The sequence below is a fragment of the Lathamus discolor genome, chromosome 2 (genome assembly GCF_037157495.1).
Source record: "Lathamus discolor isolate bLatDis1 chromosome 2, bLatDis1.hap1, whole genome shotgun sequence".
In the NCBI taxonomy this organism is placed as follows: Eukaryota; Metazoa; Chordata; class Aves; order Psittaciformes; family Psittacidae; genus Lathamus; species Lathamus discolor.
In genome coordinates, this window is record NC_088885.1 from 124,290,402 (window position 1) to 124,306,531 (window position 16,130).

The 16,130-nt window shown below is 37.8% G+C and overlaps 1 protein-coding gene across 2 annotated transcripts in view; it reads right to left on the minus strand.

Annotated features, from left to right (window-relative positions):
• Positions 1 to 15,597, minus strand: part of ARMC1 (armadillo repeat containing 1) — a 30,630-nt gene extending 15,033 nt beyond the window's left edge. Inside the window, exons 1-3 of one of the 2 annotated variants that reach the window (XM_065668355.1) lie at positions 15,428 to 15,597; positions 13,024 to 13,224; positions 10,181 to 10,272 (exon numbers count right to left, since the gene is read on the minus strand). In XM_065668355.1, the coding sequence (XP_065524427.1) occupies positions 10,181 to 10,272; positions 13,024 to 13,215 (284 nt within the window). In that variant the 5' untranslated portion in view covers positions 13,216 to 13,224; positions 15,428 to 15,597. Of the gene's footprint in view, positions 1 to 10,180; positions 10,273 to 13,023; positions 13,228 to 15,427 lie in introns of both variants that reach the window. The other variant, XM_065668356.1, reaches the window with a different exon arrangement.
• Between the last annotated feature and the right edge of the window lie 533 nt (positions 15,598 to 16,130).

Below are 16,130 nucleotides of genomic sequence, written 5' to 3' on the forward strand. Positions count from 1 at the left end.
ACTTCCTCAGCCTATCTTCATGCGGGAGGTGCTCCAGTCCCCTGATCATCCTCGTGGCCCTCCTCTGCACTTGCTCCAGCAGTTCCGTGTCCTTTTTATGTTGAGGAGACCAGAACTGCACACAGTACTCCAGGTGAGGTCTCACAAGAGCAGAGTAGAGGGAAACACTTTTATCTAGAAAACACTTTTATGTCTTAACCTCATGGTTTATTTTAATTTTGAGAAGTAAGCTTCATCTGATCATTTCCCTAAAAACTACTGGAGAAAGTAAAAAGAAAGGTTTACAAACTTAAAGATGAAGGCTTTCCTAAACAAAACCCATGTGAATAGTAAGAATTAAACTACAGCAACCTGTACCAGAGGAAAAAAAATGCATAGGCATATCTGTGTGTAAACTTCCTATTTGACTAATTTGCTGATTTATTAATTTATTATTAAATTATTATTAATTTATTCAGCAAAGATTTTAAGTAAGTAATGTTGAAAGCAACAATTATTTAAACATCTTGTTTTCATACTTTTGTACTACTTATTCGTTGTCAAAGGATTTTTTCTTTTGTTTAAAGCAAGCCAGTATGAGCAGCTTCACTGCTACCCAAAGGGACAGCAGTCATGCAGAATACAGGTTGAAGCACGTACCAAGGTTTAGGAAAAAAATCTGTGCAAACTCTATGATGCACTGTGCAATTACAGAATGCACTAACGATTTTAACTTGTTCTAAGTTAGTGCACAGGATTTCCTAGCTGCAAAATTCAATGGAAATCTTGCAGAAAAAGATATTGCAGCATGTACTGCAAACCAGCAAAGTGTAAAAACACATTCCTGGATAGAAATACATCTAATTCAGAATAAAATATCTACTTTGCATTAGTTGTTCCAGAGTAAAATTTACTTTCTTCTGAAATAACAGCTCCATTCAGAAACTGCTAATGCAGACTCTTTTCATCACTAGTATTTTTGAGGCATTTCCCTTTGTAGCACTTACTGCCTGTAATATCCATGTGAAACTACGCAAGTTCTAATTACTAGCACTTTCCTATATTTCTTGATTGAGCAGCATTCAGGAAAGAAAGAAAAAACAAGGGAAAAAAAAAAAAAAAAAAGGGTTTGGGGGTTAATCCAGACAGTTATGGATTAACAGACAAAAAATCTGCAATTTTTTTTGGACGCTTAGCATGAAGGTCATACTAGAGACAAAAATCACCCGTGGACAAGCTCACTGTAACTCAAAAGCAGACATCTGATCCTGACAAGGAAAGATGAGAAACCTTACAAGTGCTACGTATCTATCAACTCCCTTTTCACAGATAAATGTAGGCTCCAGCCTACAACACTGTCAATCTGCACCTGCGGTAAGTATTAAATACTTTGCAACACAACTTGCTACTTGCATTTCAAAGCATCATAAGCCTTCTTTGCTCTTTATTCTAGTAAGCCGTTAGCAAAAGTCAGCATCTCAAAATGCTATCTTGGCATTTCGTCTTGTAAATTCAATAGTAACCAGTGAAGGTCACTGTGTTCTCAAAATGCTTTCCACACCAGCTGATGACAAGTTTTATTGAGTAGTAAAGGCACCCTGTGTTGCTATTACCATTCCTGACTCTTCTGCCAATTCACTTAAATCTCTTCCCTTCAACCTCAGTACTGAACCCTGCCACTTAAAGAGAAGACTGCTGCCTTTTGGCATACCATGTCAGGGGGGTTTGAGGCACCGAGTTTAGCATGATGGTATTTTTTCCCCCCACCACACCCTCAGTAATAAGCTAAATGCCAAATCAGCTTCTATTTTTTTAACATATCAGAACATTGCGCTACACTCTGTGAACCATTTCATTTTTTATAATCTATGTTTCTCAAGAGTTCCGTATTTGTTTTAATACAAGTCTGCAGGAAAACAGGAATAAAACCACCTTAAGTTTACACTACTTTCTAAAATACTTAACCCCCTGCTCCAGCTATTTTCTAAATAAAGAAATTGACTAAGACACTGACCAAAGGCTTTGACAGACATGTATTTTTAGAAAAGTTATTTTATACTTCACACACCTTTTTTCCAGTGTTTCAAAGTTCTTTTTTATCCCCCCCATTCTGCAATACTTGTCACAATTTGCCTATAACTTCTAGTTTCTTGCCTTCAACTACTAGTTTATTTTCTAACTTATGAACTCATTTCTTCACATTTAAATACAAAGCACTCAAAGCAATTATGATCGTGGCCCTCTCTCTGCCAAGAAACACCACCAAAGTAACGCCTGTTTACCTAGTAGGAGGCACTGAAAAGTGTTTTCCAGGTTTAAGAACCTACAATTTGATAACGTACCCTTTCAGATACCATATATAAATCACTGCTGTAGAAATTAGGTACTTCAACTGTTAAGTAGCAAGTTACATGTCCTGTATTAAGCGTTATCACATTCTTAATGCAGTCATTGTAAACCAGCCGAAGGCCATGATTTTGAAGAACAGGCAGTCTCTAAATCTGACATTACATAAATGACCAACTAAAAACACTGCATTAATGATTACTTTGAAACCTCATTATTTATCAATTAATTTAATTGGAATTCACTAAATATCAAGAAAATAAAATATTTATATCAAAAAAAGAGGATGAAGGTGTTGAAATGCAAGCACTACAGTGTCAGAGACATACCAAGAAAGCTCCACAGCAACTGCAAGCACTGCATGGAAACCAGTTACAGAAGCTGCTGGTTCACTGCTTCACTCAGTGTGCAAATATATTGAACTAGTATACTAAAAGCTAGGCTATTGAATTAGTATCGTGTTGAACCGGTATATTAAAAAGTCTTTGGATATATATAGTACATGAATTGAGACAGACAACAAATGATGAAAAGCCACACAACCGGCAGCCGTGATACAGATGCCAGGTATCTAGTGGGATATTATAAGGTAAACGTAGTAGCTTTGAAAGTAAGACATGAAACCAAAATGGATTCCACTGCAGTCAGAAACATTATAATAAGAATTATAGACACATGACAGAATAAAACAAACAGTAATACAAACACACAAAAGCCAAATCTAGAGGTTGACAACCACCTAAAGTTTTAAGTACAGAATCAGTACTGATTGTATAGAGCTCACTATACATTAAGAAGTTGTGTCAGGAAGAAACAATGACTTTGTAATATTTCTTTGACTATAGAGAGGTCCTGAGATTAAAAAAAAAAAAAAAAAAAAAAATCAAAACTGAACATCAGAAGTACATTGAGAGAACATCTGAGCACATCCTGTAGGGCACAGCTCAGTCCTTTCCATTTGGCCATGCTTTCACATTTTTTTTCAGTAACCAATTGTACACACAAAGACAAAAAAACCCCCGATCGCATCATCCTAAATCACACTTCTCATAATAAACCTTTAGAACAGTTATTTATATGACTGCTACTTTCTATGAATCCCTGAAAAATATCAATTCACAGTAATACTCAACATGTAAATTACTAGCTACATTTGAACTGTTGGCAGTCAAGTCTTGAACTATTCCTACAAACAATGTCCATCTTTCCAAGCCTTTAAACCTTACTTTCTTATCTCACAAACCCCATAAAACTCTCCTAGAAAGCCCATTATACCATGACTAAAATCCAGGTTAACACCAATACTGTAAAATTAGGATTTTACACCATTTCATAACCTGCCCATGGCATGTGGGTTGGAACTAGATTATCTTATGGTCCTTTCCAACCCTAACCATCCTATGATTCTATTACTGCTTTTTATGGTTTACTGCTTGTTACTCTTTGTAATATATTTGGCATTATGGAGGATACGTGAAATCTCAACACTGATGCGGGCACAGGAACAGAAATAAAACAAAAAGTCTTGAAATACTTTTAAAACAATTTAACTGTGAGAAATTCTGAACTCTTTATTAGTTTATCATGACCCACAAGCAAAAAGAGCAAGAACTTTTACTGAGTACATGCCTTACCGACCTACATAGCCCACAGCATTGCCCCCATCCTCTCCCCCTACCCCTTCACTCCTTCCCATAGATAATCTCCTCCAAATCCCAGGAAGCTGTTTGACAGAGAAAAGGAGCATTCAACTGTATATTTAACACCGTGTATTTAAAGAGGACATACTGATATTTCCTACGTTTCCTAATATTTTATTGGGGTTTGTTGGGTGGGGTTTTTTTTTGGAAGAGGATGCTTTTTCAAAAGTCACTTCAAACACCAAACTATTTCTGAAACTTGTAAGATTACCAAACATACAATAAAACATTCCCTAAAGAAACTAGGGGTGGGGGGAGGAGGATATTAAGCCACTTTGCTTAACAATGCTGAATAAAACAGCCCACAGATGTCCTCCTGCTGTGAGCATCTATTATTAACAAGCACATTGCTAGAGCACTGAATTGACTGGAGCCCCACAGCCCAAACAGATGCACCAGCAAGCAGTGTAGTTTTCTAGAAGCACTTTGCTTCTAATAGACAAAATGTAACAAAGTGAGTAAAATACAGAGGCTTGGGAAAATAACAGGAAAGGGAAGGCCAGGAATGTTAACATGGAAGAGAGAGAAGTGTGCGTTACTCTTTGTTTCAGGTGATGCACTGCAATTTGTAAATAATTTCTAAAACCAAAGTTTTTGGAAGCTCCTGCTCACAGGAATATCTAAGCCATAGGATAACCATGCTTTTCTCCAAAAACACAACTTCTCAGTACAGAATCACAAGCATGGCAGATTCCAAAAATAACCCTGTAACAGAATCCCATTACCCAATCTCAACTATTTCTCAATTCTGATGTATAAAAAAGCCCCACATACCATGGATTACAAAAATAACATTACTAAGTGATTCAGGTATAGAAAATCTCCGCAGCCTGTAAAAAGCTATTTCCTTCTCCTTTGCAGATCAGAATTTAAGTATTCCAATCAATGGCATAAATGTATAAATGCAGTAAATGCAAAAAGTCTACAAAATTTTAGCTATAATTTCTCATAAAGTATTATCTTGAAGCCAGTTCTGAAATGGCAACATCCCTTTTGTCATCAGATATCCCTTTAAAGATGTAGTTCACTTTCTTACTAATTAATATATGGCCTTTGCCCTGTCTTTCTCCAACCAATCCTCTTTTCTCACAAAAAAAAAGAAAAAGGGGAAAAAAAGGGGGAGGGGGGGGGGAAGTAGCATATCACACAATAAAAATTAGAAAACCCTTTTGATGCTGCATCCCTAACATGTTAATTTCAGCTAACACTTCCTGAAATATTGGGCTTTATTTTTCACTTTTTTTGGTCCAACATAATAAATTTAAACTTTGCTGGTTTCAACAAATAATTAAATTTTCAAAAAGTACAGGTAATTAAGGCTACCAAAAATTAAAATTGAGTAAGAAGTCAGCAATTACAGACTGCATGTATTTTACTAGACCTGCAAGGGATTCTAATTAAACACATATTAATTGCCCTAATCTTCTTAGGCAAGTAATAAATTGGAAGAGCTGATTAATGCACTGGATTTAGTTCAGCTTGTTAAATCTGACACCCTGGCAAAGGAAGACTATCTTGAAAAGCTCTTTTAGCTAAGTAATTGGAATTTTACTCTCAGTAATTTGCTGTTCCATAATTAGAGCTATTTAGTGTATTGACTCTTCATCAGTTTTTTTAAAATACGTTTAGTTATGTTTAAACAATATCATCATGCTGCTCACAGAGATTATGAAAAATTATGAACTTTGACCTTCACTGTCCATCAAAAGTCACTTTCACTCTGAACACAAATTAGAGTCTTTCCTTGTAGGCTATAAATCCTAATTAATTTTAATTCTAGAAGCTGCTAATAACATTTTATAAAGTCCATACGGATACAATAAGTCCTCCATACAATTCATAAAGCCAGCAACTAAACTAGTTTTCAGTATTAAATAACTGTTGATGACTGATGGAATACAATGAAACATCATTCTCCAATGAGCCTCAATTTCTCCTCTTCTTTTCACCTATTTGCTCATACATTTCTATACATACATTTCCAAGTACTCAGTCACCTGGCAAGGGAGTGAAACATTTTTGTAACTATAATAAAGCAGTATGAGCCATAAAAAGCAAAACAAAATATTAAAAGGAAGTTTGGAAACCTGCAGGGAGGGATTTTAAAGGTCTGATTTCTCTACAACACTGTTACTGCTCCTAGCTGATAATATGAAGATGGACCAAGCTTCACTTAATAAGCAGAAGCAGATGAAAAGAAAAATGTCCCATTACAAAAAAAAAAAAAAAAAGGTAAATATAGAATAGGGCAACAGAATTTTTTACATTTGAAAAATGTTTTGAAGTATTCCATGAAACTTGAACAGCTCCTCACATGTCCTAGAAAACGTGGAATTGTATAAAGCTTTTCCTATGGTGTATCTCAGAAAGTCATATACATGTTCCAAATCAAGTTCAGCCTGAAAAGAAATCCTAAATATGTAGAAATCTCACTGCCTTCAGATTTTCATTCTGCACGCCTCAGAGCTGACATTTCATATTTCTTTTCTAGAGCCTATAGGCTTCAGTCTCTACATCTAAAATCTGTTACTCTTCTGTCAGCAAAATCTAGTGCTCATACATCTTGAGAATCACTGTCACAATGAACCTCAAACTTATCCTTTGTTCCTTATGTGAAATGTTGTATCAATAACTAAGGAGTTAGCTGAACATTCCTTTTAAGCAGCAAACTGATTTTCACAAGTGAGCTATAATGCTTACTATAAGCAAATACCAAAAAGGTGATGAGATAATTCTATGGGACTGATAAGTTATGAAATTAAACATGCAGGTACCTCAAAGAACTACAATTAAACCTGAAGGTCTCTCAAATATTTCCTACCCATTTTCCATGCTGCAGTACAGAATATAATTTACTGCTTATCATTAGATAAACCAGTGGCAATTTAAACTCTCAATTTAAACTCCCAACCTCAGTAGTCTTATGAAGGAAACAGTACCTTACCTTCAGGATAATGAGTTTAAGCAAGTGCTATATTCTTCTTCCACTATTTGTGTACTACTTTCAACAAAAGGGTTTTGGTTTGTGCCTGAGCAACCTATGTACCATTACAAGAAGTCATAAGTAACAAACCAAGTCCAACTATTTTCCAGTTAATGGCACTGACCATTTGCAGATCTGTTAAGACTGGTTATCCGTAGGCAGGTTATGGCAAGAAATTCCATACCTGAACTTGAGGTCTCTAATACAGAGACCTCCAAGGCTTACCAAAAAAAGACACTCACATGACAAGAAAAGCCCTAAATTTCAGAATTTACATAACTGAAAGCAAAAAAGAACTGGAATTCTAAAACTCTTGACTTCCTAAGCACAGTGTCAGTTCAGCACTGCTGAACATCAACTTTAGTCTGAAATATGACAAATATTCTGTTTGCAACTTGCCTCTATGCACACAAGCTCCATTTCATTGCCTGAAAAGATGTAAGACAGCTTTATCAGTGGCAGAATACAGTTTGTCACGATTCAGTACAGAACAAGGAAAGCCACTGAATATTATTCAGTTAAGTGAGAAGTCAAAGAAAGTGAACAGTGACAATTACAAAATCCTTGATGAAAGGAAAAGATTCAGACCACAGGATGTGCTTAAGCTGTCAAGAGCAAAACGCCAGTGACTACAACTTCTGATCCAGAACATGGTGGGTTTTGCCTCGCTTCAGAGAACCGCAGAATAACTGGAAAAGCACAGTACTGACAGCAGTTCGTATCTCTTCATATAGTTTGTTCACAATTTTATAAACACATTACAAAAAAAAGCTAAACCCAAAATTAAACTGTGGAAATAATAAAAAGATTTTAGACTAGATAGAGCGATGAGCTAGATCCACAAATTCTGGGAAGTAGACAATGATATCTACTACCAAAGCATTTATTACTTCATTTATTAATGTTTAGTTTCAGTGCAAAGGACTACAACATCTTCTGGTAAACTGAAATCCCATTAAAAGCTAGTATTTGCATTTTGTGAAGCAGATCTCAAGAAGGTAAAGGACCTTGTTTTCTCCTCTACAGACCTTGTAACAAAAAAAACACAGCCCCAAAACATTGGTTTCTTGTGACAAAAATAATTCTACATTTATCTTTTCAGGACTTTTCTACCATCTTTCTCCATATTTCTGCAGGCAACACAAAACTTAGCTTCAGCATTTCCTGTCAATGTGAAAGCCTAAAATCCTGACAAGCACATGACAAAGTCTTGTGTTTGAAGATGCTATGTATTTAAATTTTCATGATATCACACTTTCCAAATGTTACAAGCATACAAATTAAATGTATGTTCTTACTGTTGCCAATGAGCCTTCTAGAAAAAAAAGAACACCTACAAGATTTCCAGTTTTTACTGACTTATCCCTCCTTTTCTGCATGTTTCTGAACTTCACACTTTCAGTCCTTGAAATTGAAACATAGAAAAAAAAGTTGAAGAGATTTCTATAAAATTCTTTAAACAAGTTTTAATTATGACTGTTTCCTAAGTAATATTTATAAGATGCAGAGACTGATAATGAACTAGCATTCCCCTTTCAGCAACTTAAGGATGTCTCTGTGCTCTAAACAGACACGTAATCTATACTAAAAGAAAGTTCTTTCAAAGTATATGCTCCTGTTGCTGCTTAAATATTTCGGTGTTTATTGTTATTAGAAAAGTAGCAAAGACTTCTATGCATTTTACCTTAACTATGTTTGTCTTTTAGAAAAGGTGACCACTGTAAGACTTAATGCCATTTCCTCCCCATACATCCTATTAAAAACACCTACCATTTAAAAAAGTTTTATTATTGCATTACTCAAAAAAAAACCTACGCTCTTCTGAATTCTAGTAATTTAGTTCGATGCCCCGCTTAAGCCATGTCTTAAATCCTTGTGTTTTGGGTACCTGGTGAATAACAAGATTATATTTAGGCACAATGCTAAATTTCATGCCAATGCATAATATTGTTAGTTTCAGCAGAATTAATGAAGTACTCAAGGGTAAACAGCTTTAGTCTCCTTTAGGTCACATATCACACAGGACTTGTGGACAGATAGGAAGTTCCCCTCCAATTCTTCAGGTTCACACCTTTAGATAAGCAACGTTAGAGAGACAGAATAACAAAAGATACACCAGCAAAAACAGAGGGACTACGGGATGAAGGAACTAGCAAAGTCGAGCCCAGTTTTTTTTCTAAAAGAAACTTGTAACTTATACCACAAGTGATACATCAGAGATTCAGCTAACGCATAAAAGATTCAAAAGCTTTCCACTTGAATCTTTAATACCCAATTTTACTTGTGTTACATCTTTTCTAAATAATAGTTTTAAACATTTGTCTCAGTGCAGCAATATGACTTTTCTCCTCCCTCATGAAACTGTCCCTCATATCTGAAAAGTCCAATTAACCAAAATGCTATCAAGCTCCCTATAAAATAAGCATCTCTTAGTAACTTGATGGCAAATTAATTCTTGCTATGACAGACTAATCTTTGAAGGAGGTTGGGTTTTTTTGTTAATAATGATTCATCTTAGTGCATCATATTAATTTCTATTTGTAAGTGCACATGTGCATCTTCTCCAGTGTGCATATACTCACACATGTGCCAGTATCCAAGACCCAAGAGTTAACAATCTTAAGAAGATCCAACAGCTGCAAATTTTGAGACATAACCCAGTTGAACCAGTCTACCAAGAAATTAATAAACCACCGCAAATCTCACTGACTTCTACTCCACTTGCAAGATGCTTCCTCAGTACAGAAGTGCAAATACATACCTTCGAAAATACACTGAAACAAATATATTGCATATACAATTTCACTTCCAAGAGGATAAATGTGGCAGATGCCAACCTATTTCATTAATGCGCTAGTGCAAGACACCCATATACAATGATGAGAAGGATTAAAAGAGAACCTAAAGGGAAGAGACAAAATTAGTTTTCTGTAACAAGGGCAAGAAATCTGTTTGGCAAATTACTTTCAAATGAATATTTTTTGTAGACTATGGTCTAATTACTTTGCTATACTGAAAAATAAAAACCATTAATTGCTTGCAGCACATAAATTCAACATGAAAGAACACAGTATTAAAAATTTGCTACACAAATTAATAGTCAAAGTTTCCCTTTGCATCAGAATGCTACATTCACACTGTCTTTGGATCCAATAACCCATCATAAACTTACTTTTGTATTACATTCTGTAAGCTGAGCATCATACCCAATTCACTTTTCATCTTTTCTCTGTTGGCACGGCACTCTGCCAAATAGCGGAGGGCCTAAAAGAAAGAACCACAGCAAATCAGCAAGATGTCGAGCACATTATCATTCATTTTTATTAGTGCACACCTGCAAAACAGTCACAATGTGAGCTCTAGTAACAAAATAAAAGTAGTATCACCTACTGTGAACATTAAAAAAAGGGAGCTTTCTTATAAATACACAGAAAGCATAGAATATCTAATCTATGAGAAAAGGCTGAGAGACTGGGTTTATTTGTACTGGCTAAGAGAGTCTAAGGGACAATCTAATAGGTGTCTACAACTAGTTAAAAAGCCTTTACAAAGATAATTAAGCCAAACTTTCCTCTACAGCAGCAGACAACGTAACAATGGGGAGCAGCTACAAACTGCAGCTTGGAAAGTTTAAATCAGATACTACAAGATTTTTCACTCTGAAAGTTGTTCAACACTGAAACAGATGACCTAGTGGCACTGCAGAATCAAGGAGACAAAGCTACAACTGACCTGATAGAGTGTCGGTGACAGTCCCAATTCAAGCAGGAAGCTGAAGTGAATGACTTCCAGAAGTCCCTTCCACCAAACACTTATGTGATCTGAGATCTAAAGTAATTTTTATACATTATGCTTCTAGCATAATTTCCATCCATTATATGGGCTTCCCCAGTACTAGAAAATCCATCACCAAGTTTTTACTGTCTACAGAAACAGGTCCACCACATTTATAAGCTTCTAAAGACTACTTGCAATATTCATAACTCCATGCAGGAATAAGAATACAAGCAGCAGGAAGCTGCTTAGGTTATTGTTATCTAAACTGTGAATTTATGCTAATTTATTGCACAAGTTTTGTTTCTTTGGCTTTCAAGGTAGACACTTTGCACAGCTTCACATTGCTGACCCCAGTCAACAATTGTATATTTGCAGGATCCTCCTAATATTAACACTGTCCTAGTCAAAATGTCAGTCCTCCTTTTCATGAGCCATCTCTCATGTCAAGCAATGTATCCCTAATGGTGGAAAAAGTCTCATTTTTATTATTCTCTGTTCAAGCAATTTAGTAAGGGTGTAATGTTGTCAGACAAAGAAAAAAACACATTCTCCTAACAACTAAATATTTGAGTCAAAATTTAGGCAGTCTCTTTTCCATCTGCTAGAAACTCTTTACACACAATTGTAACTTCCACTAAAATAAGACCAACTTGAGTGACCTGACATTTTAGCACTAGGATGTCCGGTTTTCCCCACCCCCAAAAGATTGTACAACATATCAAATAAGTCGAATAAGGAACTATCATGATTCATGCAGATATGGGAATTGTGGAATAACACAGTAAGAAACAAAGTCAGTGCTGTACATCATTTTATTAGGTACAAACTGAATGGAAAATCATTACATTTAATGATTCCCATTCAAATAGAAGCACCTTTCTGATCAATGGGATGGCCAGAAAAACAAAACCAAAACAAACAGACCTTTCAGAATGGAAAAATACAGAAAACGTAAACTAAAAGGTTATCAGCAAAAATACTAAATGCTACAGAACCTAAGATGTTGGAGAACTAATCAATACAAGGAGTTGAAGTAGCAGAAAAAAAACATGTTTTCACAGTAAACTAATGCATTTCTGACCCTACAGCCAGGGTCCTGGGATTTAGCGTGGTCTCCTCTAAATCCCAATTTTAATCCACTCTAACTGCAGGTGACCACTAAACAACACAGCTGTCTCCCCATGCAACAAGATGTCCCTACAACACAACTTGAGTAGTATCTGCAGCTCCGGAACCACACTGCAAGCTGCATTAGCCCTCAGCAATGTGACAAAGTCAGTCCTTTTCATGTACAGCTTATTTTGTAACATGATCACAGACTGATTACTGAATCTCATGCAGGCAGTGAAAATGCAGCTGGAAGGAGCAAAGCAAAGGAGAGCGAGACATTCAAACAAGATACTTTTTTAAGACCACAATCTAAGGAAACCACACTGGGAAGAAAAACAGTGCAACATATTCCCAAGAACTGTAAACTCAACTCGAAGCTCTTCCAGTGAAGAACATTATGATCTGGTAAATGCTATGGCAAGGTTAACCTAAAAGCAGTTAGTAGGACACATGTCTCCTGGATTATAGGTCTTCATTTTGTGAGCCCAGAAAGGTATCACAGACACTAAATCATTCCAAGAAGTCCACTAATATCTACTATGAAAGCAAAACAAATGAAAAATACATAATTATGACACAGACAAGTCTTAATTGTATAAATAATGCATACTTATACGTAAAGCCAGAGAAGTAATGGAATCTCCATCCTTCAAGGTGTTCAAGATCAAGGTGAACATGACCCTGAGCCACGGTCTGAGTACCCTTAATTTGAGTACAGGATTGGACTACATCACCTCTGGAGGTCATTTCAAACCTAAATTATTCTGTGATTTATATCTTTTTACAATAGGAATATCAAATCACTGTGTGTATTTACAAAGCTCCACAGCTTCATCTTAAGAAGGAGAATAAAGGGTGCTTACTTCCCTCCACAGAAAAAATGAAATAGCTGTATTAAGGAAAAAATTCAAACTAAATTAATCTCTTCCAAAAAATTCCATAAATTCCCCTGGAATAATGTGTCACTGCTGAACAATTTTTTAAATACATGTTTTTTAAAATATATGCATAAAGGACATCAACAGAACACAAAATGTTTTATTTTTTACCTTATTACTTGTTTAAAAATATACTAACAAAATTAAAAAACATCCCACACACATACAAACTTATCCCCAGAATACTTACCAGCAAAGCTGAATGGACAACTGGCGGGTTGGGATGGTCCAGAAACAGAATAAGACCTGGCAGGCATCCTTGATCTTGAACAATAGCCCGTCTGTTCAATGGGTCAGCTGCTAGATCTCGGAGCTGGTTAACTACAGAGAGTGCATCAGGCTCCTCACTCATAGTAGAATTCATTTTTCCTGCACCATGCATACAAAATACCTGCTGGGGGGGGGGGGGGGGGGGCAGGGAAATCAATTACTAATACCACAACATTTATCATCAATTCAAACAGATAAAAGCACAAAGGCACTGATTTGTTACAAGCATAAAAGTATTAAAAAACCCCAAGGACTAGAATTCATGGAAGAGGGATGGGATTGATAAGAATGTGGATCTTGAAATTTATAAAGTGGAAATCTAAACCTCCTATGCAGAGAACAGCTAGGTTTGGTTAATAATATTCTGATTTGTTTCCAGTGTATCATTTCAGACCAGTCAGCTTTTACAGCAGTATATTCATGTGGATTCTTTTCCACTACTTTAAAATATTTCCAGGAAATCCATAGTTTACACACAAGGCACCTTAAATTTAGTCTATAAACACCCTTCTGTATAAGAATGTGTATAATCATAATACATATTTTCAGAGTATCTTTAGCAATAATCAAATTTTACACAAAAATAAACCAGAAAACCCAGCAAAAGATGAGCACTGTGTCAAGAACAGTAAGCTTTAATTTGGCTCTATATATTAAATGCCACACTCATTCAAAAGCCAAAAGAGTTTCAGAGGCTGGGTTTCAGGGTGGTTTTGTCTTTTCACTAGTACCCTCTCAATAACAAGAAAGCAAGCACATCATGCCTTGCTCCAGCCAAAGTCCAAGTCACCAGATCAGTTTCAAAGCAGACACGTGTTAGCTTGAGAGTATCAGATTCCAGAGTTGTTTAATAAGGAATAACTACTTAAGAGGCAACAAAAGTATAAGTTTATTCAAAGAAAATGCTACATTGTGGTGCAAAAACCTAGATTCCTGCAAAAGAACAATTATGTACCTCTGAAACAACTAAATGCTAACTGTGGTCCTGGTGCTGCCAGTACCAACTCATGCCATTAACATTTCCTAAGGCACAGAAGTGTGAGTAAATATGTATTGTTAATTTGTGCTCTCCCATATTTCCCGTGCATAAAAATAAAATTAACTAAATATGTTAAGTGGTTACATTCTTTTAGCATCATTTCCCAAACAAATACTATTGTACAAAGTTTTCTGACTGAAGGTAGGCCTTCGAGCAACACAAACTAATCACACTCGCCCAAAAGAACGAACCACAAATATGCATCTCGATTATGATAATTTCTGACATTTTCACATAGAAAAAAATGCTGTTAATCTCCTTCCTTCAGGAAAGGGAGTGCTAATGTGGAGTACATACCAACCATTAGTCTCCGGGCCATTTTTCTTGACTATCACAAGTTCAAAAGAGACCAACTGTGAGATACAGCAGCTCCACCAATAATTTATATTTCCAAAGCAGACAACTCTCAATTAAAAAGAAAACCAAGCCTCTGTTAAATATTATTAATTACTTTTCATAGTTAGCAAAGGAACTTATGCAAAACTTTAACATCAAGGCAGCTGTGGAGCTGATGCTAACCAAAGTGTCTGACTTCTAGTTCTGCGTCCTCAGCACCAGATCATTCCTACAACTCTCTTCACTCTGACAGTCTTCTTCCTTTTTCCTTCTAAACTCTTGAAAAAGCATCAAGCCAAATTTTAACCCCCTCTTATGTCATTAGGCCACATTCATGTCCTCCCCAGACCCTTTTCCCTCTCTCCTCAGCCACAGGTGAGAAGAAAATGCCCTTTCCTTTCTCCATCACCTGCAACAACTAATCTTAGGAAAAACATGACTCCCGGTATTTTTCATGAAAAACCAAACAATCAAGAAAAACACCCAAATTACACTCTTTTAAAAGTTTTAAGAAGTTACCCAGAATTTGGTGCCGAAAAGAGCAGTTAGCCAGGCACTGGCTCTTTTCTGCTCCTTCCTCGCAGCTCTAAGATCACAGCTTAACAAAGCACTGCAAACCTCTCTACTGGACCCCTCTCCGCCCCGCATCCTGCAGGGGGAGGCCCGGGAGAGGAGCCGCCGCAGCCCCGCACCTCCACTGTCATGCTGAGCCTTCCCTAAGCGGCGGAGCTGACAGCCCTGCTGCGACAAGGCCCCGGGGCTCAGCTACCGCGTCTCTCGCCCGGCTAAGGCCCAGCTGGCTGAGGAGAGCTCCGGGACGCGGCTAGGGAGCGCAGGAAGGATCTCCGCCGGTCTCGCCGCCCCGCTCTCAGGATCATCCCGCCCATCTTCTCCAGCGCCCCCCGCTCTCGCCCGCCGGCGCGGCCCGCTCCCCTCCCCGGCCCCGTACCGTAGCAGAAGAGGCCCCCAGCCGAGCAGCTCAGCCCCGTGGCCTCATCGCCCGCGGGGCGACACGGCCTGCACGAGGAACGGGAAGCAGCGGGGCCCGCCGCGCACACACCTCCACCGGGGCCCGCTCTGACCCCAGGACCACCCACCACGCCGCAACCCGATTGGTACGAACCCACCCACACCTCTCCGCCACTCGTGGCGCGCTTTGTTACTGACGACAGTCAGTAGGGGCACCGCCGTGCACGCCGGGACTTGTAGTTCAGACCGTGCTGCTGCGCCGCACCTGGGAGGAGCGACGGGTGAACCGTGCCCCTTCAATCCCTTTAATTCGGGTATTTTCTCCGTCACCACCGGAACTTGAATTTACTGCTGTAGTGTGAAGTAAAACAATAACAAATAAAGCATAGGATTAAGCGATACAGTGTAAAATAGACTTGATGCTGCACGGCGACACATAACCCTATTGTGACACCCGAAGCAGGCATCATCCACATTACGGGGTCAGGACAGGTCAGTTTATTTAACAGAAGCACGTCTGGATCCTAACTGAAGGTCTGCCGCCCCCCCCCAGCTGCAGAGGTTTTCCATTTTCAGTCTCCCGCCCCACTCGTGGCGGCTCACTCTTGAGTTCCGAAATGTTGGGACGAAGCTCCCAGCGCAGCCACAGGAGCGGGAAACGCCTTCGCAAGAACCCGTAAACC